At 32.7% G+C, this 22389-nt stretch overlaps 2 protein-coding genes across 5 annotated transcripts in view; one reads left to right on the top strand and one right to left on the bottom strand.

The window, feature by feature from the left end:
• LOC118200351 (degenerin mec-4-like) overlaps nt 1–22389 on the top strand; it is a 124927-nt gene that overhangs the window by 1957 nt on the left and 100581 nt on the right. For 2 of the 3 annotated variants that reach the window (XM_085824239.1, XM_085824238.1), the window contains exon 2: nt 9329–9509. The exons of the other annotated variant lie outside the window; for it this stretch is intronic. The gene's annotated coding sequence lies outside the window, so the exon portion shown is untranslated. The remainder of the gene's footprint in view (nt 1–9328; nt 9510–22389) is intronic. 3 annotated transcript variants of the gene reach the window in all.
• LOC118200350 (uncharacterized) lies at nt 2494–15031 on the bottom strand. Of its 2 annotated transcripts, none has more exons than XM_085824242.1 (5): nt 14892–15031; nt 11638–11678; nt 9318–9419; nt 7068–7460; nt 2494–3727 (listed from the first exon to the last, which is right to left on the bottom strand). In XM_085824242.1, exons 3-5 carry the CDS (start codon nt 9345–9347, stop codon nt 2585–2587), a joined length of 1566 nt encoding a protein of 521 aa, XP_085680368.1. In that variant the 5' UTR covers nt 9348–9419; nt 11638–11678; nt 14892–15031; the 3' UTR covers nt 2494–2584. The 2 variants fall into 2 exon arrangements, with proteins under 2 accessions (XP_085680368.1, XP_035228201.1); XM_035372310.2 differs by lacking the exon at nt 14892–15031 and adding an exon at nt 12759–12997.

Genomic DNA, 22389 nt, shown 5'->3' with positions numbered 1-22389 from the left:
GTTCGATCAAGGAAGTTACATGGTGTGGTCAAAGAATGGTGTGGTAGCCCTCTATGCCCCATCCATGAAGAAGGTTCCTATTCTTACCTGAAAGGGCGTACTTTTGAAGATATAAGGGCTGGAAGTTTCGCCAGTAGGAATTTCTAGAACTGTCCAGAACATTCTACAACATTCCCGAACATCCCGGAATATTCTAAAATGTTCGAGAAGAGTCTGGAACGTTCGAGTACACTCCAGGGTATTGTGGAACATTTCAGAACACTCACACATGTTGTGGAATGTTCTGGAACACTGTGGACCATTCGAAGTCTTTTTTGTATGGGTGGGGCTACCCGTTCATAGGGTATATAAATCAAGATCCGTCGTGGGTTCGAACGTCAGTTTCTTATCGGTGAAGTGCAGTGCGTGAATGAAAACAAACAGTGAAGTGTGAATAATCAAAGTGATACAAATGACTGTATATAAATCGAAAATAAAGTGTGAAAATATGCATTTCTTAATAAAAAGTTGAATTGATTTATATTTTATAGAATGCCCAAACGTAAAAGAGAAAGTGATCTTGCCAGTTCTGAAACAAAACGGCGAAATAACAGCGAAAAAACGAAACAGGCAAAGAGCGCGAAGCAAGTTTGCACAAATTAAGCATTCAACTACGTGCCGACGAAAGAATATAACAAACACAAATATGTCCTAATCGAAAAAATTGATAACATCTGCCAATTTTGTAACGCAAAAAAATTCAGTAGAGAAACGCCAGGCATCTGTTGCATGAATGGCAAAATTCAATTACCACCACTGGAAGCACCTCCGCAGGAATTTCTACATTACATTACGAAGGAAACTTCAGAAGCAAAACTCTTTTAGCAAAATATAAAAGCATACAACGCCTGCCTCTAAATGATTTCTTTCTGTGTCCAGAACGTTACAAGACTTGCAAGGACTTGGCTCTACTCATACTCTCAAAGCAAGGAGCTCAAAGCTCTACTCTCAAAGCAAGGAGCTCAAAGCTCTACTCTCAAAGCAAGGAGCTCAAATTTCTCAAAGGAAGGAGCTGTACTCATACTCTCAGAAGATTTTCGACAAACACTTCTAGTTATTCCCTAGTCAACACCAGCAGTAATGAAATCAATGTATGCTAAAAAAAAATCCCACTTCTGGCCACACATATAAATACTGCGAATAACAAAAAATATGAGAGTTGAACTATCGAAAGAAGAAACAACAGCACATTTTGCTCAGAAACCTTTACCAATAAGCGAATTACCAATAGCGCGATTACATATTCTTCTAACCAGACGACTAGCTTCTTTGAACTCAACCGTGATTTCTGCAACATAGCCACTACTGAAAATGAACTCATCGACGAAATTTATCCAAACATTGCTCAGAACTACACCAACCCGAAAAAATTATTTCAAAGGGCAATTTTGGAAACTAAAAATAATATTGTCGACGATATCAAGTTTAATATTCTAAAGAAAATTTGAGGTCAAGAGTTCTACAGAAAATTCGATATCAAATCGATTGACACCATATTAAACGTTGAAGAAAGTGTTAACTTCCCTACAGAATTTTTCAACTCTTTACAAGTACCAGGGATGCCATTACACTGCCTTCGACTGAAAATTTGGATCTCCGATGATACTTCTCAGAAATCTCAACTCACCAAAACTATGTAATGAAACAAGGATGGTCGTCAAACAGTTATCGAAGAACATCATCGAAGCCAAACTTAGATTGGAAAGGACAAAGGGCACACGGTATTTAACCCCAGAATACCACTCATATGTACTGAGCTGTCGTTCTAATTTAAAAGACTGTAATTTCCAATCAAATTAGCCTATAGTTTTACAATTAATAAAGCGCAAGGACAAACTTTAAAACATTGCAGCATCAACCTCAAAGACTCCTGCTTTTCTCACGATTTCTCACTAACTATACATAGCTTAATCTCGAGTAGGAAATTCGAAAAATTTGTGCATATAAAATACCCCGGATAACAAAATGAAAAATGTTGCTTATAAACAAGTATTGTAAATAGTTAGAATGTATTTTTTTTTTTTTTAAATTCCCTCTTATATTTCAAAGTTTATCCTTTTATTCCAACTACCACACAATCACATATCAACTCCCTGAGCGAATCCCAGCTAGGTATCCCAGCTAGTATATTATAAATATAAAACTGCATTAAACACTATATCTTTACTATCATCAGCGAATTCTCCAAAACATTTTCATTGATTATTGTAATTTTTGGAATCTAGCCTGTAATAACAAACCGGAATGACTTTGTTTGGACTTTATCAATTAGAAAGTTAGCTTTAGATACATTTTGTGCTTTTGGAATTTCATGGTAATTTCAATTCCATTTTTACTGCTTATATTTAATTTCTCTTTAGAGCCTTCTTAATGGCTCCATATATAACTGAAAATTGATAATTTAGAATAAGCCTGCATATTGATGAGTATGTATATTAGATTATATATTAAACATACATATATAAAAATTTTTATTAAGGGTTAATTGTTAAATAGCGAAACACGTATTAATATTTGTGATTCAGATGTAGGTTTCGCATCTAGATCATTCAACATTTTGCTCAGATCCTTTTGAAAGGCTTTGGATATTTGAAGTATTAAACTGAAAATTGTCAAGATTATTATTATTCTGAGAGCCGAACATGATATTTTCAGTTTCCGAAGGTATTCTTTTAGCAGTGACCTCTTTTCTATCACCACTTGCAAATAAATCCTTCTTTAATACATAAATTAAATCTACCTTTCCTCCGCATGTTTCGTCGTTTCTGGCATCCAAGTTGAAATTATCGTCAGAAATTTCTACCAGTCTATCACTGACATTTTCTTTTTTTGAAAGCAATAGGTTGAGTTTCAGGATTAGTTCTTTTACGGAGTTCTGAATTTCGCTGGATCTAGCTTGCAATTCCTGATTAAAATGCTCCATTTTATTTAAACAAATATTCATCGTAGATGGTAATAAATACAATGGATTTTTACAATGTTCATTGCCTGCATTCGTATCTAATGTTAGAACTTCAGAGAATGAAGATCCATTTGAGGTTTTCTCGGGAAACACGTCAAGAGATTTTTCCGATATATTTGGGATTCCTGTTTGGTTTTTCATATCTTCCAACATATGTTTTATACTGAATGCATCTTGATTAAATTGTCTTATGATTTCTTCCAGCTGTGCAGCTATGATATTGAGTTTTTCGGTTGTAACTCCCAGGTTCTGCATGGCCTCTTCATAGTGTTCTGTATTTTTTTGGTAACCAAGTTCGACATTCCGAAACATTTCATCAAACTGATCATCAACGAAGTCTAGGATGCTTTTGACTGCAGATATATCGAAGAACTGCTTACTGAGAGCATCACTAATTTCTGCTAGCTTTTCAGCAGTTTCTTCCAATTTGAAAGATAAAATTCTGTTTGTATTATCGTTAAGTACAGCTATGTAACGCATTACGTCTTGTCCAATGTTTCCGAACTGATTATACGTTTTCTTTGTTTCTTCTGTAGCTATGGAAAATGCCTTAACGATTGTACTTTTGATGTCTTCATTATTTTGCGAGATGTGTGAAAGAAGGATATCCAGATGCCTCTGTTCCTCTTTGTGCTCATTTAATTGCTTTATAGTTTCTTTCGTAATTTCGTTGAGGCTTTTCTTGACAGCAATGATAATATCCCGGGTTAATTCATTTTCATTATTCTAAAAATAAAACAGGTATTTTAAAAATGCAGAAATTTTCTTTATTTAAGTTATTATGATAGCGAATATAGCTTATGAAATTGGATAACTGATAATTTATATGCATGTAAATCATAAAGTTAGTCGATTACTTTTATTATTTGTCCCCTGCAATATTGTTGGATGAAATACGACAATAATTTGAATTTTCAATTAAACGATAATGAATATCTGAAATCAAACTAGGTTTGTTTTGTGTTGAAAGTAATGAATGGAAAGTCATAAATATTTCAATACAAGAAATAGCTGAATAACTTACAACTTGTGTTTTCTGCTTAGAAAGATGGAACTTTTCTTGGTTAGTAACTAATAAGGCCTAAAGAAAATTCATGTGTGATATGGGCCTAAGGGAATTTCAAGTATGAGGCCCATAATATTAACTAATAGAAATGGCATATTAGTATGATTTTTCATCAAGATCTACATTAAAAAACCCAGTATTAAAAGTTTCGTAATTAACGGTATACATTATCATCCCAATCGTAACCGCTACTGACATAATAAATGATGTTAGATGAGTTTTAGAGCAAATACGAGAGATTTTGTGGAACAGTCTTCCAAAAACAACACGTGATTAAAATATTTAAAAACATAAATGAATGTTTAATTCTTATATGCCTTATGTCCCTGTTGCTTATGATCCTGCTGAATAAGATATATGATTTCGTTTGAAGAATTTAAATATCAAATGAATATGAAATTTTTACTAGATGGTTAGAAATGTCTTAATGGCTATGAATGAGTGAAATATACATGAAGTTACTTTAAATAATTTTGGTTGTGAGCTTAACTTAATTTCATATCTAGCAACACAAATATATGTGCCAATTTTGTTGTATGAGAAACGCTACAATTTAATTAGGAAAACATAAAAGACATTATTGGAAGAAAGGAAGAAGGCGTCATAACCGCCAGCCTTAGGAAGCGTTATTTTATTGATTTGTGAAACAATTGCTTTGTAATGTGAGCTTAATAGTGGAAGATTTATATATGTTACGATGAAACACCGAAATCTGGAGAATGTCGACTTTCACCGGTGAATGTCAACATTCACATAGTCTCTTGGTGTATGTCCGAAATATTTTCCAAATACTCTTATTTCTGACTTACACCGGTCAATGTCGACATTCACCATGTACTAATGGTGAATGTTGAACATATAACAATATTATATTTTCTTCTCCGTAATTCAGTCGCGAATAAACGCACTTGAGACTTGAAATAAGAACTTAAGAACATGATAACCTAAAACACACAATACATTCAAAATGAGAAAGGAAAATAATAGAAATTAAAAACTTACTTAATTATACAGTACGTTCTAAATGAGAAAATAAAATAACAGTAATAAAAAACTTACTAAATTATGGGATTCAAATCTTATTTATTCAACATCTTAAACTATTATGGCACTTTATAACCTCTCTTTTCAACTTTCACCAGATCATATCTGTGATTGTCGACATACACCGGTGAGGGTCCGAATATACAAGAATGTAGTGCAATATTCGATCTTTCACCGACGTATTTGGTGAATGTTGACATTCTCCGGAATGGATTATATTTTCTCCTCTCCCAGATTAAGAAGGAAGGGAAAATGTGTATTAGCCGTTTGTTAAATACAGTCCATTTATATTGATTAAAATTATTATTGTAGCGTCTCTTATATTTCTTTATTATGAAATTTTATTTGCACTCACTCACTCACTCACTTCGTTTATAAAAGAACTGGATGCCTTAAGTTTTAGAATTTTAGAAATTTATTTAGAATTTTAGAAGTATGCCAAAATACGTATGAATATTGTTCGTATTATGCGTCGATTATCGGCAGAATCCGCTAACTTGAAAAACTTAATCTAAATTTAAACTTGTTCTGTTTCCATTAAAGTAGTGCTTTTATGCATTTATGTGGTGATCACGGCACTTGAGTCGTAAATACACTTCTTCCTGTAAGTGTTTATTTTGTTTTTTCGTCTTTAGATTATCTATCGATCTTTCACATGGAGCTGTTTATAGAGGCAGCATTTACTATAACTTTTCCTTCCATATTCCTCACCAGAATGCAAATTAATTGTGAGTATTTAAACTGAGGTTTTGGGGATTTGAGGCAGACACTATCTCATAGCAAAAGAGAAGAATTCACCTTTGCAATATAAGCCAATTCTACGCTATACATTTGCAGCCTCAAAAACAGCCTTCCACAAATTTCAGGTAGTACAGAATAAGATTCTGAGAAGAATTGTAAATATACATTACCTGATTAGGAACAAACTCATTTATGACTACTTAAAAATTGACCCTATTGTGGAGCATATTACTAAACTTAATAAGCGTTTCTTCAAAACTAAGTGTAGTTGTGATGCCGAAAAATTTTCAGAAGTTCTTAGTTACCAAGTAATTCTGGAAATTAATTTGATTACAACATTTTCTACTCACGTGCTTAGAGATCACAACTTCGCAACCTAGTTATGGCTGTCAACGTTTACTTGTTTTCTTGCGCGGCGTGATTTCTGTCTTTTGTCGCTTTCCATTAGATTGACACACATGCAGTTTAAAGGACACAATGATCTCTCCCCTTTAACTTTTTTACTATTTAGTTCTCTTATTCAAATCTTCAGCCGATAATTTAACAAGCGGCCATTTTAATAAATAGGTCAAATTCTTTCTTGACCATTCTTGGAGTTTCACCTGCTAGCTCATCAGTATGCTCTCTGTGACTTTACTTTGCTTGTCCAGATTATTAAGACCCCTGGGGCACCATAAACAACTTCATAATCAGTATCAGTACTTGGGATAGAATATGTCTGGCATCTCATGTACGTTACTTGGTTAGGTTCCTGCCAGTTCTAATAGTTGTAATCACTCGGCTTTGAGATCTTTCGATTCGCCATTTTAATTCCAATTTAATGTCCCTTGGTAGAGGTATCGAGCCAGCTTCTAATATGGTATTTAAATGTGTAGTTTTCGACTACTGCTCAACGTTTAATTTAAATCTCACTGTTCTAATTATTTGCATCCCCACGAGTTGGGGTAGCATAAGAGCGTGCACTTATGTTCCTAATTCAGTTTAAAAATGTTATTTTAAAGTTCTCAAACATAGCGATAACTCGTTTCATGTCTGTTAGGGTTACGAGATTTGAGTAATTTTTACAAACATGTAACACGCAAAAATAAATTTCAGGTACACCTCTTGTTTTGCAACAAGAAAAGCCAAAAACAGCTGAATTTTTATCTTATTAATCAAATAATTGCTTGTGTTAAGTAAGTTTTCAGAATGTAATGCAAGAAAATTTTGACTTACCAAGCATTTCGCATGGGCATGATTTTGTTTTCTACAAATCGGTTCTTTTCTTGTTTGCGTAGAGCGATTTTCCCTGCTACCGTATTTTAAATTCTGACGGCAGGAAGAGCTTGCACAAATCCCGTTCGAAATTTTATCGTATGGCATTTGCCTGCAGTTTTTGCCGAAAGCTTCTTTCATAAAGTGGAAGTCTTCGCTGAACACATGCAGAGTCCTTTGTATGTTATTGAATCGTACTTCGTTTCGAACGTATTCTTCTTCAACGATATTTCTGAAGCGAAGATACATGTTGGCGATTTCTAATTCCATGTAATTTTTTAAGTCAGCGTAATTTATGTGTTCGTCCTTAATTGCCTTCACTGCGTCTTTTACATGTGCCCAATCTTCATTTGCCTGTGCGAAGAAAGTAAAGTAACATTACTATTTAGTTCTCTTATTCAAATCTTCAGCCGATAATTTAACAAGCGGCCATTTTAATAAATAGGTCAAATTATAAAAGAAGAAATTCAGTTATTGAAGGTTCGGGAATCATTATTTAATTTTAATGTCTTAAGTTATTTGTTAGACCGATGCTTTATATGTCACTACATTAGTATTTAGATTAAAGATTAGCATTTAGATGCCAACTGGTATACCGAGATCTAAGTATTTTAAAAATGGAAAACAAATGATTCACCTCGTACCAACGAGCAGTTGCAAAATATAATTCATGGTGATTGAAAATTTAAACAATTACTAATTCTTTTACGAAAGAAGGGCTTCTTTAAACAATACTTCTGGTTTCTATGATTTAAAATTAACATTGTACGGAAGGAAGACTAAATCAATGAAAGAAAGTTTAAAAATGTGAAAATTTCATTTCCTCCGGAAGATTGTACTCCTTAAAAAAATAAGTCATTAAAAAATAAGGGCAAAATGAAAAAAAAACAAATGTTTCATCAAAATTTGAGGAATTCAAAAATCAAGTAAAGTGAGTGACAAAGTAAGTCAAGCACAGGTGGCAAAATATCATATGAGATGTAAATTCACCTGAAATGGCCAATCCTAGAGATGAATACTGTTATTGAAGTGTGAAGATTTAAATACATTTCGCCTGTGTGGTCAATGGTGAAATCATTCAGTTGATTAAGAATTCATTATTAATATCCTACAGAGAAAGTTTATGATTATTAATAAGGAGACAGCAACGTACGCTCATCAAGAGCATTTATAGCTTGAAATTATTGGACTAACACAATACACATGAAATAAGCATGAATGAACGAACATAATGTACATGAAAAAAGCATGAATGACATGAATAAAAGCTTGTTATGGTGCATTTGCAAAGCACGCAAAGTGCTTGTTGTGATGATTGCCTGAAGTAAGTAAAGATTTGACAAAATGGCCATGATTATTTCATCACCAGATAGCTGCACCATGCAGGAAGCAGTTTCAAAGATGGCTTGCCTGCTAGTGTGAAATTGTAGAACATAATAAGAAATTATAAAGTAAAAAATACTGTTTGATTGTAAATATTACAAATTAATTTGTAAAGTGTTTTTCGTAATTTTTCTAATTGTTTGTGTAATTGTTTTAAGTTCTTAATATTTCACTCTGTGTTTTAACTGCAACTTCGAACTGAAGAGAGAGTTTGTCTCTGAGTTGTGAACCATGTGTTGGACTTGTGCGTGTGGAAGTTTGTGTCAATAAAACTTTTGCATTATTTAATTTAGTTTTTGTTGATTTATTTGACTATATCAGGATCATTATCCATATTGGTTTAATGACTGAAATAATTTCTCTCCGAATATGCACATTGATAACCCGGACAGATACTTCATTCTTGCGTCAAAGACCTTCACCATAAACGTCGCCCATATGTAATCACCCTGAATTTGAATTAGATTCCGTGGCTACTGTCGTCAGAGCATATTTTGAAAAGCGCTCAGATGAAGGTGACCATGACAAAATGGTCCTGATATTAACATCGGAATTATCAAAAGGGATCAAAGAAGAACCACCTCAGGTTAAAGATCTGTTGGATATTGTAATACAGGGTAGGGATCTTTAATTTACACCTTCTCGCATAGGCATCAAAATGTGCTTTCTTGCGTCTCTAATGCAATGAAGATTATAATTTTGATAAACTAAAGAGAACGATGCTGAGATAGTGAGAAAAAATGACAGTTATTATTATTTTTTAAAAAACATTTAAAGTGTGGATTATAATGCTACACTTATTAAGGAATATGGTTAATAAACTTTTACTTTATTTGCAGCTGTTTTTATTTCCGCCATTTCCTTCAAAAGAACTTTCGTCGATGATTGTGAATGTGGTCTGAAAATCTTCGCTGCTAATAATCCTGAAACCTTCATAAAAAGAATGACAAAAAAGATAATAACTTGCTTATGACTAAAATGATTTGAATAGAGACAGCTAAAGAAATTTACCTTGTATTGGTACGTATGCATATATATTCATAAAGAACACAATAAAACTGCACGACAATTTAAACTGAAGTAATAATTACTAAACTGAGAAAAAAACATAATGTGAAATAATATACACAGGGTTATTCATAATTCCAGAGGGAAATTTAAAAATTTATAGCAAATAAGCTACGGAATCGGCACTAAACTTTATTATACTGAAATACAGTTAAACTGAATAAGTCTTTCTTTACATATTTCACATATGCTCAATGCGTCCCCCTTTGTTGATAAGGTAGGCATTTATGGGATAGTCCAGGAGTCCAGTCAAAGGAGTCTGTATGGACCCCTGGGTGTCGGTAAAATTTTAAAGGAGTCAGTGATGATTAAGGGAATGATACCATGATTGGGGATTAATACATATTTTGTAAAAAGACATTAATTTAAGAATTTACTATGCTTTCATGGTACAATAGCCTGATTCGCCGGTTCATATCACGTGACCACAAGTGATCTCATGTCACGTAAACTACGCTACAAAAATCTAATTCTCTCAGTAATTATCTACATTAATTTCAAGTTAAATCTTAATATGGAATACAAGTTTAAATGCAAGAATTATTTCAATTCGTACGAATAACTTTTTCAGAAATTATGTAAAACCGCAGTGCTTTACTTCGCTAGTGCATTCTCATTAGAATTGATGAATTTAACCCTCGATTTTGCCTTTTCTATATTTTCGCCATTCTTATTGACTTAATTACGCGAATGGCCTTAGGGCATAAAATTGAACTATCTGGTAAACATTCTATCTAATTGTATGCCAGTATTAAAAGAAACATTCAGTCTGATAAGAAATGACTGCAACTTGTTTTGAAAATGAGGCGTAAAATATTACCATAGAGGATATTCCGCTTGGCATCAGTTATACCATTATTAGCGACTTTATCGTCTGCGCCGACAAAAAGGAAAAGTACTTTATTTCTTCTAGCTTCTCTCAAATATTATTTGTCTATTAGCGGGATTCAAATAATTTATGCATTCATGTCTATTAATCTGGTTAAACTTTATATATCGCCATTTGAGTAATTCATGTCCAAAATATGAACAAGATGAAAAGCAGCTTCAGATAAAATTCAATGTTAAATTTAATGTTGCTACTGCCGAAGTGAACAAAAGCTTGTTTACTAAACGTAAAAACTGCAAGCTAGTTGTAATTCTTCAGCTTTCTGTATTACCTGCCGAAAGACCAGAAAATGTTTCCTTTCTCAAATGAAACGTCCATAACATACTCAGATTCTCAGAAGCATGGGCAACTTTGTTAGAAACGTCTGCATTCGGGTATTTCAAATTCAATCGTACTTAATTTTGACAGATCCAGAAATCGGCTTTTACCTGCTACAGCACTTTTGTTGCTTAATTTAATACGGGTGCTATATTTGGTGATTAATCGCATTTCTGCTTTTAAGTATTACTATTTCATTTTGCTTCCGGTTAATGAACAAGTAACGATTATTCCGATGTGCCTGTCACTTTGTTTCGTTTAGAATACTTCAGAAGAATAAAGTTTTTCTTCTTTGCTGTTTCTTATTTGTGTTCTTAAAAATTACTATAGTTTCTCTTCATTGCTATTTCCAGTAGTGGAAAATACCTGTATTTCTGAGGTGCTATCTCTATAATTTAATTTATAAATTGCTCAAAATTATACTTTACGGAAATAGCAACATATTATGAAATATTCAAAATACAATATTTAAAAATAAGAGTATCTCAACCTGTTATAAAAGTATCTCAACCTGTTTTAAAGTAGGCATTTTGTTCCATCTATTCATTATTAAGAGCTTTCATAGTTCCCAGACATTTACACTAATATTTCCCTCCTGCATTTTAAGTATGCAACACTTTGTACTTCTTTGTTAAGATAGTCATCGCGCTTAGTCGCCAGAACTGGCCAACTTATTAGTCCAATTTCTAACGTGTAAATTTAAAATGCCACCAAAAAGGATATATCATATAATTTCATGAAGAATAATTTAAGTGCAGGCAATACATTTTGATGGCAGCCAGTCATCAAGCCAATTATAGCGGTAAAAAATTATTATGAAGGTATAGAAAAAACTAAACTGTAAAAACTAAACGATTAATCTAAGTAACTTACCTTTTGAAAAAATATCCACAGTAGTTTCAGTCCTAAAAGATCTAAAATAAATTCAAGATTTTAACTTTAGCATCTGCGTATCAAATAAATATATTCGACATATTTGCAATACATTTACTCAGCAATTACCTATAGTGACTGAAAAGTTAAATATCTTTAGTCAATTAAAATTATTAATGTTTTGTTGTTGCACCGTGGTAGAAGCAGTCTGTATGAAATTTCTCTGAATATTTCAAATACAGCAGAATGGGTGTTGTGTATGAGACTTAGTTCATTGATTATGTTAATTCATCTCTTACCCAATTGCTGCAATTAATATCAAGATTAGTTTCTAGTGTGAAATCTAGTGTAGAATTGGGTGTCCCTTCGATCAGACACAATTTTTTAAAAATTTTGGCGATGAACCTCACTTCTGGTTATCATGATATTTTTAACTTTGTTTTAGTTTCTTGATTTTATTTAAATGAACGTAGACTGATGTATTAATGAGCAAATTTAAGGCAGTGCGCAATGCCTAGATTTGCAATTCTAGGATTGTTTTTTAAGTGAAAACAGATCGATGTGTACATGGACACAGAGTTTGTGCAATTCTTTGACTTCTTATTTTGGTTTTATGTAGCGGCCATCTTGAAATTGTGCCTTTCTGGCGCCGATCTTGGAGTCAAAAAAGAATCGCCAGAAAACAAGGGGCACCCAATTGTAAACTTTTACCAATATCAATAAAGAGAAATGGAATAAAAAAAAAGTTGCTGTTTTTTGGTATACACAAAATATGTATGCCACTGTCGGACAGAAAGTGTTCATGCGTTGTTAAGCCATGCAAATTTTCCGGAAATATATATTTTTTAATTCTGAAATTAAAAACAAAAATAAATAACTTTTGACATTTTTCAAAAATTAGAACTGATATCATAAAATTAAACATACATATTTTATGTTGCATTTGAAACATCGAAAGTTAAGAGTGAAAAGCAGAAGTTAAAATTTTTTATTGATTTATTAGCTCCACATCTTATTTTTATGCCATAACTGTATTGCCCTTTTATTCACTTTTCTTGAATATAAATAAAAGACTTTATACAGCTATGAGAAAGATAAATAACAATAAAAATTTAACTTACCAATTATGATAGTTGCAAGATAAAGCAAAAAACTAGTTTCGCAGCGATGCTTCTGCATTTCTTTTAAGCAGGTCTCATTAGAATATAATTTAAAGGAAGATAAAAACATTATTGAGATCTTGAAAATTCAGTCTACTTGAGTTTGCAGAAAGTAATGAATTCATCTGATTATTAGATATCCAAAAGCTGTTTTAATTGCAACGGTTCAATATTCTGCAAACAAAGTTTGAAATCATCGAGGCCGATGCCATTCAAGTTGAAAAACAAATATGAGTTACAAAAGAAACCTTTTTATATATTATGAATGACTTTTTTTTAATCCCAGTTTTCAATAAAACACTTCAGCTAACGTTGAAATACAAATTGCATTAGCTGTTGTTAAAAGAAGCAATTATTGTATGTTATTTTTCAGCCTCTTGCCTTAAATTATCAATTTAGGAATCTGGCAATAAGAAATGAAAGAACACATAATAAATTTGTTTCTTTTATATGTATTTCTCGTCAAAGAAGATTTTAAGCATATTTTCAATAGTTTATTTTATTTATTTAATTCTTTATTTTTTGTATATAAAAATTTTTGGAACAGATGTGCCAAACGTACCGTGAAGTAGTTATCGCCAAAACATTTTGGCGATAAAAGTCCTTTTCGTAGGCTTGTTAAGCTTAAAGCTAGAACTGTGAACAAAAAACGGTACTTGCGTATTATTCGGTCGACCTTTAGTGGAAATTTTGGTAATGGTCCCCAGTCGCCAAGCGTTATTGCGGATTTTTAAAAAAAGTAGTCATCCATAGTTCTACTAGGCTAGTCGACGGGATAATACGTAAGTACCAAAAACGTAAATAGTTAAAACAATATAAAATACAAATGTACTAATCGTTTAAAAAGTAAAAATGTAATGAATTCATTTTTGATAAAACACAGCGGAAATTTAAAAAAAAAAAAAAAAAAGAAACACACAAAAATATACAGAAGCGTCTAAATTGGTTAAATGGTTGCCATAAAGCCAAATTCCATTAAAATCTCTTTATTTCTAAGCAAGAGAAAAAAAATCGAATACAAAATTTGGCGGGCGATGCGTCTCCCGCACATTTGTACCAAATTTTTCTCCCTCCCTTTCGTTCTTTTTAGCAGTTTTCCTATCCTGAGGTAAATTTGAGCTTGTTTCATTATGATCAAGGATCTCTAGACTATTCAGGTTTTCGTTACTGTTCTGGAATATGAATGCACTTGTACATAACGTGATATTTAGTCTGAAAATTAATATAAATTCATCTATTATTCTTTTGTTTTTTGTTCTTCCTCCAAGTGGTAAAACACATTTTTATGAAAGATACATAACTCTTAAATTTATTTTCATAAAACATATACTTTAGTTTAAGCGATATTGTAAGTTGACGAGTTCAGATGAGCGTAAGAAGTTGAAAGAAGAGACAGGTGGATTTCACAGTTAAGTCAAGCTAGGGGATTTTTGAACATAAAACAACAGTAAGTGATTTTTATGGAAAGGACAACTCTTAACTAATGACTTACTTCCATTAGCTAAGAGTTGTAGTTTAGTTGAGAGTAACTTCCATTAGCTAAGACCACATTTTCTTTACACTTTCCTGAGTCAAGTTTGCAGTTTACAAGGAATTAATGGCATTTTTAGTCCAAAGAGACGTAATTTAAAATCTGAAACATTTTAGTTTTTTTTCAATGTTTCATATTTTTGCGCAATACCCCTTAATTTAGTGGCAAGCTTCAGCAATTTTATAAATTCTCAGTATGTATTTGCCGTGTTAATGACGTATTGACACAACGAAAATATAGGTTGTTATTAACGTTTATCAAAAAGATTTCTTCACTTTAATATGCTACTTCTTTCTGTCTTTCAAACTCATTCATACTGTTGCCGTGCGTACGGATTCGTAATAGATTGAATGCACAAGTCTGATGAAAAGTTAATAAAATTTATACTTATCACAAGAAATAAAACAAAATGCTGACATTTTGCCTCACAGATATTCGTGCAATATGACGCAGTAGTTAGATTTTTAAACCACTAAAACTTTAAATAGAACACAATTCAAAGCGCAGAGAAAGCTAAACCGATTTCAAAAACTACTGCAACTAAATAAACAACAGCAACTCACTAAAAGAACTGAATTGGGGTGTTTTTCTCCGGCTTTTTAATCATGCACGAGAACATCATTCTGGTAAATTCTATTTTCTCGAGGTTTCTGGAAAGCAAAAGGGAAGAATTACAGTTACAGCTAACACACAAGTACATTTATTCAGTTTAAATATAAATTACGAGATATCCATTTATTAAATGCGCGTGCTCCTGTATTTTTACTTTTTTGGTGTAGCTTTCTCTTAAGTCTTTATATATATAAGCGGCTGAAGTGTGTGTCGCCGATAGTTTATTGTTGCCACTCGGAAAAATGAGCACGGAAATTATCCTTTCCGCAGTTTTTAATTAATATCTCAACCGATTAAAGTCGTACGAAGGTGAGAATGGTATCGAAGGATTCGGAGAATTTTTTGGAATCCGAGGATACGCGTCTCGAATTTCAACTCTGCGCCGTTCCGTAGATATTCGAGAAAAAAGAATTTGGCACGTAGCCAAATCCCTTTAATAGTGAAAAACCAAGAAACAAAGTGGAAAATGTAGGGAAAACGTAGGGAAAAATTAGTTTTGAATTAATATCTCGTTTAATTAAAGTCCCAAGAAGACGCGAATGGTCAAAATAGCGTGCCACGGATATGCTTAATCCAACGATTTGCTTCGCTAAGCCCGGGAGCCAGCCGTTTCGAAGGAGATGATGTTACTTCACCCTATATATATATATATGCGGCTTAAGTGTCTGTTTGTCGCCGATAGTTTATTGGTTGCTTGCATAACTGTACTTGCCAATGGAGTGAAGTTGCCACGGCACAGGGTAGCCGTTTCAATTGAGACGTAGACAATTTACTGTAAAACTTGCCTTTGCTATGACAATCCATAAGTCTCAGGACCAAGCGTGTTGGCATTTTTTTACCTGAGCCTGCATTTAGACACGGTCAACTTTATGTTGCCTGTTCAAGAGTTCGTGAAAGAACGGAAGTAAAATTCAAAATAATGGATGGTCCTCTGCAAGGCGAGCTTAAAAATGATGGAAAGATCTACACAAGAAACGTTGTTTACAAAGACATCTTTGATATGTGAATTAACATTTCATTATTTAAATCACCTTTATTGATTGAGCTACCGGTGGCTCTTAAGAAATGTACCGCCAGTGGTTTCCTTCATTGCATTCTACTTTAAGCAATTAAGCAAGTAGAAAGGGGAAACCCCGTGGGGCAGTAAGCAAAGGGTTCTCTTTCTATCCTAAATGTTTGCCTAATATGTTTATAATAAATCTTTCTTTAAAAATTAAATTCAATGATATGAAACACTGAAGTTGTGTAATAAGTACTCAAACCAAAACTAATTACTAAGTAGCAGAAATAAAGCGGATCCATAGATACACGATTCTGAATCTAGCATCCATATAGTTATGTATCCACTTTTCTCTCACTTCTATGTACTGCTGTCATGTCACCCGTCGCTTTTCTTCTTTGTAGCCAGTTATAATGTAACTATACAAAATGTACTCTTGTAGCTGAGGAATCATCAGATGTATTCGTATCTGAATTTTGGCACAATTTTATTGCCTTTCAGTTAACGAAATATGCTTTAATAAACATGATCTATGAAAGATTTATCATCGTTTAGCAGCTAAACATTTTTATTGCATGTACAATCATGAGAAAATAATTGTCATAGGTATATAATTTTTTCCACCTCATGAAATTTAAAAGCGTTGTGTACGAATTTAATACGTATATGTTACGCAAAACGAGTGAGAGTACTGCGATATAAAATGGCAGGCATCAACAATATTTTTTGAATAAACTGTAAAATTTAAATATTGTTTTAATACACTCAAAAAGTAATTGATTTTACGATTTTTAAGATGTCTCAATAACTAATGTAACAAATTCTTAGAAAATATATTTGTTTAATTATGAATTTTGCTTGAAAAAAGTGTTAATTGCGTTTTGGAATAACAAACGTTTTATAAATAGCGAGGTAGGGTTCGCTGGGGGTGAAAGACTGCTACAGTGTTCTCGGCACAAATTACTTTTCTGCATATGGAATAAGTTATATTTTTTTATACTTAATACCGTTCCATGCTGCTGCATTAAAATACAGGAGTCAGATCAACTAATTATCACTTCCTGTCGACCGCTTGTAAATAAAATGTAATTTGTTTATCAACTTTGGCTCTAGTTAATTATAAACATTATTCATTTTTTTTAATTCTGAATTGATAATCTGTTTATAACGTATTCTATTCTTCCCTACAGCAGGCAATGATAACTATACGTGCTCATTTACACTTCAATTTTTCTCTTTTGACTTGAAAATATCGCATTGATAGTAACATTTTCTGTGCTCATACAGTATTTTGGATTCACAAATCAATGACTTAACAATCATAAAATTTTAAAACAGCATATCTTCAGAATTCCCGATAGATTGTAAGGTGCTACCATATATTTCCTTTTGTATTCGCTGTATTATTTATGTGGTTGGGGGGTTGAAGATGCTTTCCTTAGGGAAATAACATTTCCACACCACAGACATTTAATGAAAACAAAAGAAAAGGTAGAGATTGAATTGAATGACCGTGTCGTTGCGCTTTTTGCGCTTGTTGGATAAGAACGAAGTTCTGCATAACTTTTATATATTTTAAATAGCCGATTGGGGCCTACTCGCGCTCGCTATCATATACAGTTCCTCGGTTACCACCTTCGAGTGGAATCATACAGTTATTCAGTTACCATCTTCGCGTGGAAACAACCAAAGAATCTCTAAGGAGATTAAAGATTCTTTGGAAACAACATCTGTCTATATCAGTAACATCCTCCTCTTTCCTCTCGCTGCAGGCGCATAGGTGATGCTTTCTGGTACTGTGCAGAACTAACTGTTACCACATTTATATTTGCTATGCTATTTCTTCAACTATAATACATAGCGATAACATTTGATAGCAGCATCCTTTTATATGAAAAGTGATTCGACACAAGAGTGAAACGAAAGCAGCATTGAGGCTAATGCATTTAATTGTTTCATAATACAGCTCGTGTTCATAACGAGCTTATTCCCGCTGCATTTAGTATAATTCCAATTATGCATTTAATGCTTATAAGTGCATTATATTGTTCTCAATCATATACTGATTTTAGATATAAATTTGAGAAGTTTTGGATTATCTCATAATATTTTTTAGGAAAGTCTATTCAGAGCTACTAATAAAGTATCATTTCCGGAGCCAAAATCTAATATATTGTTCTCATTGATATAAGAGTCTTCCATACTAAAACTGAAAAGTTTTGGCTTATATTTTTATATATTTCCTCATTAAAAACTGCTATAGGCTTCAAATAAAGTACTACTTCCCGATTCCAATTTTATAATAACAAATAACAAAACTTAAAACGGGAAATAAAATTTTTTTGAAGTTTCATGTAATTGTTATTGCGGATAAAAAAAAAAATCATCACGCTCACACAGATACACACACATAATTATGAAAATAATAAAAACATGTTGTGTGGATCCTAACACATACTTAATCCCTGAAAATTCACTATCGAAATTTTAGACCGAAAACATTACCTATGTATGTAGGTTGGCAGAAGCTAAAAATACTAAGGACTATTACTTTCGTTTTGGCATCTATAAATGTCGGTTCACTTTTCAAACTGTTGCCACAAAATGTTAGAGTCTTGCATTATATTTGAAGAAATTAAATAATGAAAAATCTGCATAAATGTATGCATATTTCTCGTACTGTGATAAAACAACGGTATGTAGAGCCATCCAATTTTGAATAACGTAATCCTGCTGCGAATATGGCCATCTGAAATATCAAATTTGGAATTTGTTTTATATCGATGTCATATTTTGTAAAACTTTAACAAATTTTTGAGTAACAAACTCAACGATATAAAAGCGAGCAATGGCAACACTCTACGGAAGAAAAAAAACCTTTTTATCTTTAGCGCGTCGAAATGTGTATCGAAAATTCTTTATATTGCTCATTTTAAAATTATTTTGCGACATTGCTATTGAACTAAAATTTGTGGTTTAAGTGCAAAGAACATGATATTCAATAAATAAAGGTAACACACAAAACGTTAAAAAAAACGAAACTTTGGACGTCAGATTTTTTTTTTTTTTCTCTTGAAAGGAGCCGTCAATTTCGCTTGTGTTTCTTGGGCTCAGTGGCCAGTACTGCAAACAAGTCTTTATGGGCTTTAAGTAAAGTTCCGCTTCCCGTTGTCCAATTTTATCCTAAATCTAATCAACTCTTCCTATGAAGACAGAAATCTTAAATAGTTAAAATGAAAATTTTTGAAAGTTTCATATAAGTGTTATCGCGGTAAAAAAAAAAAAAAAAAAAAAAAAAAAATTCGTCACACACATTCACACAGGCATCATTCTAGAAATAGTATGAACGTGTTGTGGGGAGGCTAATTCATGTTTATTCGCTAAAAACTGACAATCAGATTTTTGGACAGAAAATATTATTCCCCTTATTTATGAATGCAAGTTAATGGGAGGTAAAAAAAGAGCTTTGGCAAGATTGACTTAACTGTCGATAGCAAAATAATAAGTTGAAAGAATCATTCATCTACGCATAATAAAATCTGAGAAAGTTAAAGCACTTTATTGACCGATCTATTTGTGACCATTATATGCTGAATAGGTCAATTTATACATCCATTCTAAAGCCATTGGTTTTATGATAAGAAATAAACGTCATATATTTCCTGCTGTAGGTCCAATTATCTGCCATTTTGAACCACGGATACAAAAGACAGTCTTCTTGTAAGGAAGTTTTGTGTAGGTAAATTTATGCCTACATGAGCTTTTTGCAACACGAGCATTCAGGTGACCTACATTATACCATAACGTAATAGTTTCATGTGTATGTTTGGGCAATCAAATATCTGGAATGATATTGTGTTACTTAACTTGGTTTCTTTATGTGTTTCTTTTATGGGGTAAGTTTGTTTGAATGAAAGCTTGAAATTTATTTCTTGAAATTGGGTTCTTCTAGCAACCCAATTTTCTTGAAATTTTCTGTTCGTACGTATTTGAGATAATAATACAACATTATGCAAGACTTTTGCAAAATTCGATATGTAGATAATTTAGATTAAAATAACACGCCGATCAAAAGAATAATTTAGAAGTCAAACAACAAAAATAAGCGTTATATTTGCAAATTTTTCTAGGACTAGTTTCGATGATTTTACCAAACCATCCTCCTCAGTTGCCAAATTGCAAATGAACGAGATAAGATATGGTGATTAATAAGATAAGGATGGCTGGACAGGAGTTACGCTACTGGTGCCATCTATTGATGAAAAAAAGAAACTAAAACATAGTTTCCTTAATTTCTTAAGGTAAAAATGGTTTGGAATTAGGGTCGTTAACTAGAACTGAAAGAATTTTTTTTTTTTTAATGTGAAACGCCTCTAGAACGTTTGCGTTTTAAAACCACCGAAACTAATCCTGGAAAATTTCTAAATATAACGCTGATTTTTGTTGTTTTATTTCTAAATTAATGTAGGTATTTTTTGAATTTATTTCTTCATGCCATTTTTACCAGTGTAAATCGGGTGTCTTGAATGGATGCTCTAAATGAATTGCTTTATCGATGCATTCCACTACATAGACAAATTGTTTCTAACATTCTCCCAGTTTCTGGATTTCAGTTCTGAAACATTTAGTGATTTGGATGCATAAAACTCCAACATATAAGTTTTTAGTTAATGATCGTTTCCGAAGCCCTTATTAAGAAGTGAATTCGACAGTGACCTGAAAACATGCTAATCTGTATATAGGAACTATGATGCACGCCTTACAAAATTAAATTAAATAATTACAAATGATTACCTACAATAGTGTAATGAATAATGCAAATGTATTGTAAGTAATACAGAATACTACAATTAAAACTAATACATATACTAACAAAAATTAATGTAATTTTGCATTGATACGAACTGCATTAGTTATTAACTAACGTTATTCTTAAATAATGCATAGCCTCTGCAAAAGGTAGCAAATGAGTAATACCAATCTTGGAGATAGTAAAGAAACAAGAATTAGCATGAGAGGTTATATTATAAGGTATTTCTCCTGCCTTCGTAGCGTGCCTTCGTGGTGTAATGGGTCTGCAGGCTGGGGCGGTATCCAAAGGTACGTGGTTCGATTCCCGGCGAAGGCGTTGTTAAATTTTCATCTTGCCTGCTTCGAAAAAATACCTAATGACTCTACAATATTAAGTTTCTAAAATGACTACAAAATGATACAAACTATGAATTACATAAAACACATCTCACATGAAAATCTGAAGTATTCGAATAATGAATATGGATAATCATTCGGTTTATTAGTAGGTCCCTTGAGGATCCCAGTAGCAGTCTTTAATTTCAGAATATAAACTGGGTTGTCGATACCTTAACATATTTCTGTAATATGGATAAATTACCATTTTAAATGTGGTTAAATTGTCATCTTTGATTTTCATTAGATTACTTTGTTTGGTATTTGTCGAAACACGATGCCATTTTGTGCATTCTTGAAGTTGATTTACGTAATTCCATAGACCAATTCTTTCAAAAGGATTGAGACATGTTTAGAGATATTTTCAATGGTTATGGAAAGATAATTTTTTTGCTTCACATATTTAGTTTCAAAATACCTTTTAACGATGTCCCTATCACGAAATGACGGGTAGTAATAACGTAAAAATCATCAGTATCACTTGAAATCGTTACTGATGGTCTTTAGATACGCTTCAGTTTCTGTAAAACAAGTAGAAAATTTCATCCTCTTTCGGGTACTTCGTTTTGGTCAGAATGAAATGTCTCCAGCTCTCTATTGGCACCTATAAAATTAGTGCCATAATCATAGTACATTTCATTCTGCCTTCTGCATAAAGTGACGAATCGTTTTAGAGTTTCTGTGAAATAACTTAATGTCATGTATCTAACCTGTTCTACATAGATTTTCTTGGTTATAAAGCCACGAGAACAGAAACATAGGCATTAAATCTTCGAACACAGCGCCCTTTCTTCGTTTTAATTTGAAAAGAACAACTGAAATCAATCCCTATTTTCGCGAAAGCTCTTGCGGGGTTCACTTAGAATGCTGGAAGATATCTCATTACTGGATAAGACTTCTGTGTCGACAGCCTATTATACACTGTTAAATGGTCTTCTGAATATCTGCTCGTCCATTACTAATCCAGCTTGATTTTTGAATGCAGCGTCTGTGTTCTTCCGTGAAGATATTTATGGTGATAATGTCGCGTTATCAGTTCTGTTACATAGTGCGATTTAGGTAGAAAGACTGAATATTTTATATTCTTTCCTAAGCTAGCATTTCTTAGTCTTGCTCCATCTGTGGGAATACCCTCGTGATCTGAGAATGGAGGCAATATACCAAGTTTACTACGTGGACTCAGTAGATTATTTCAAGTGGATCTATTGTCTGTAGACCTTTTTCAAATGATGGATTTCTTAACTGAATTCTTGTATTCGCCC

This window comes from Stegodyphus dumicola, chromosome 9 (genome assembly GCF_044657685.1).
Source record: "Stegodyphus dumicola isolate Sdum_Otavi_A_Nest chromosome 9, ASM4465768v1".
NCBI lineage: Eukaryota > Metazoa > Arthropoda > Arachnida > Araneae > Eresidae > Stegodyphus > Stegodyphus dumicola.
This window is presented reverse-complemented; position numbering and strand designations above follow the sequence as displayed.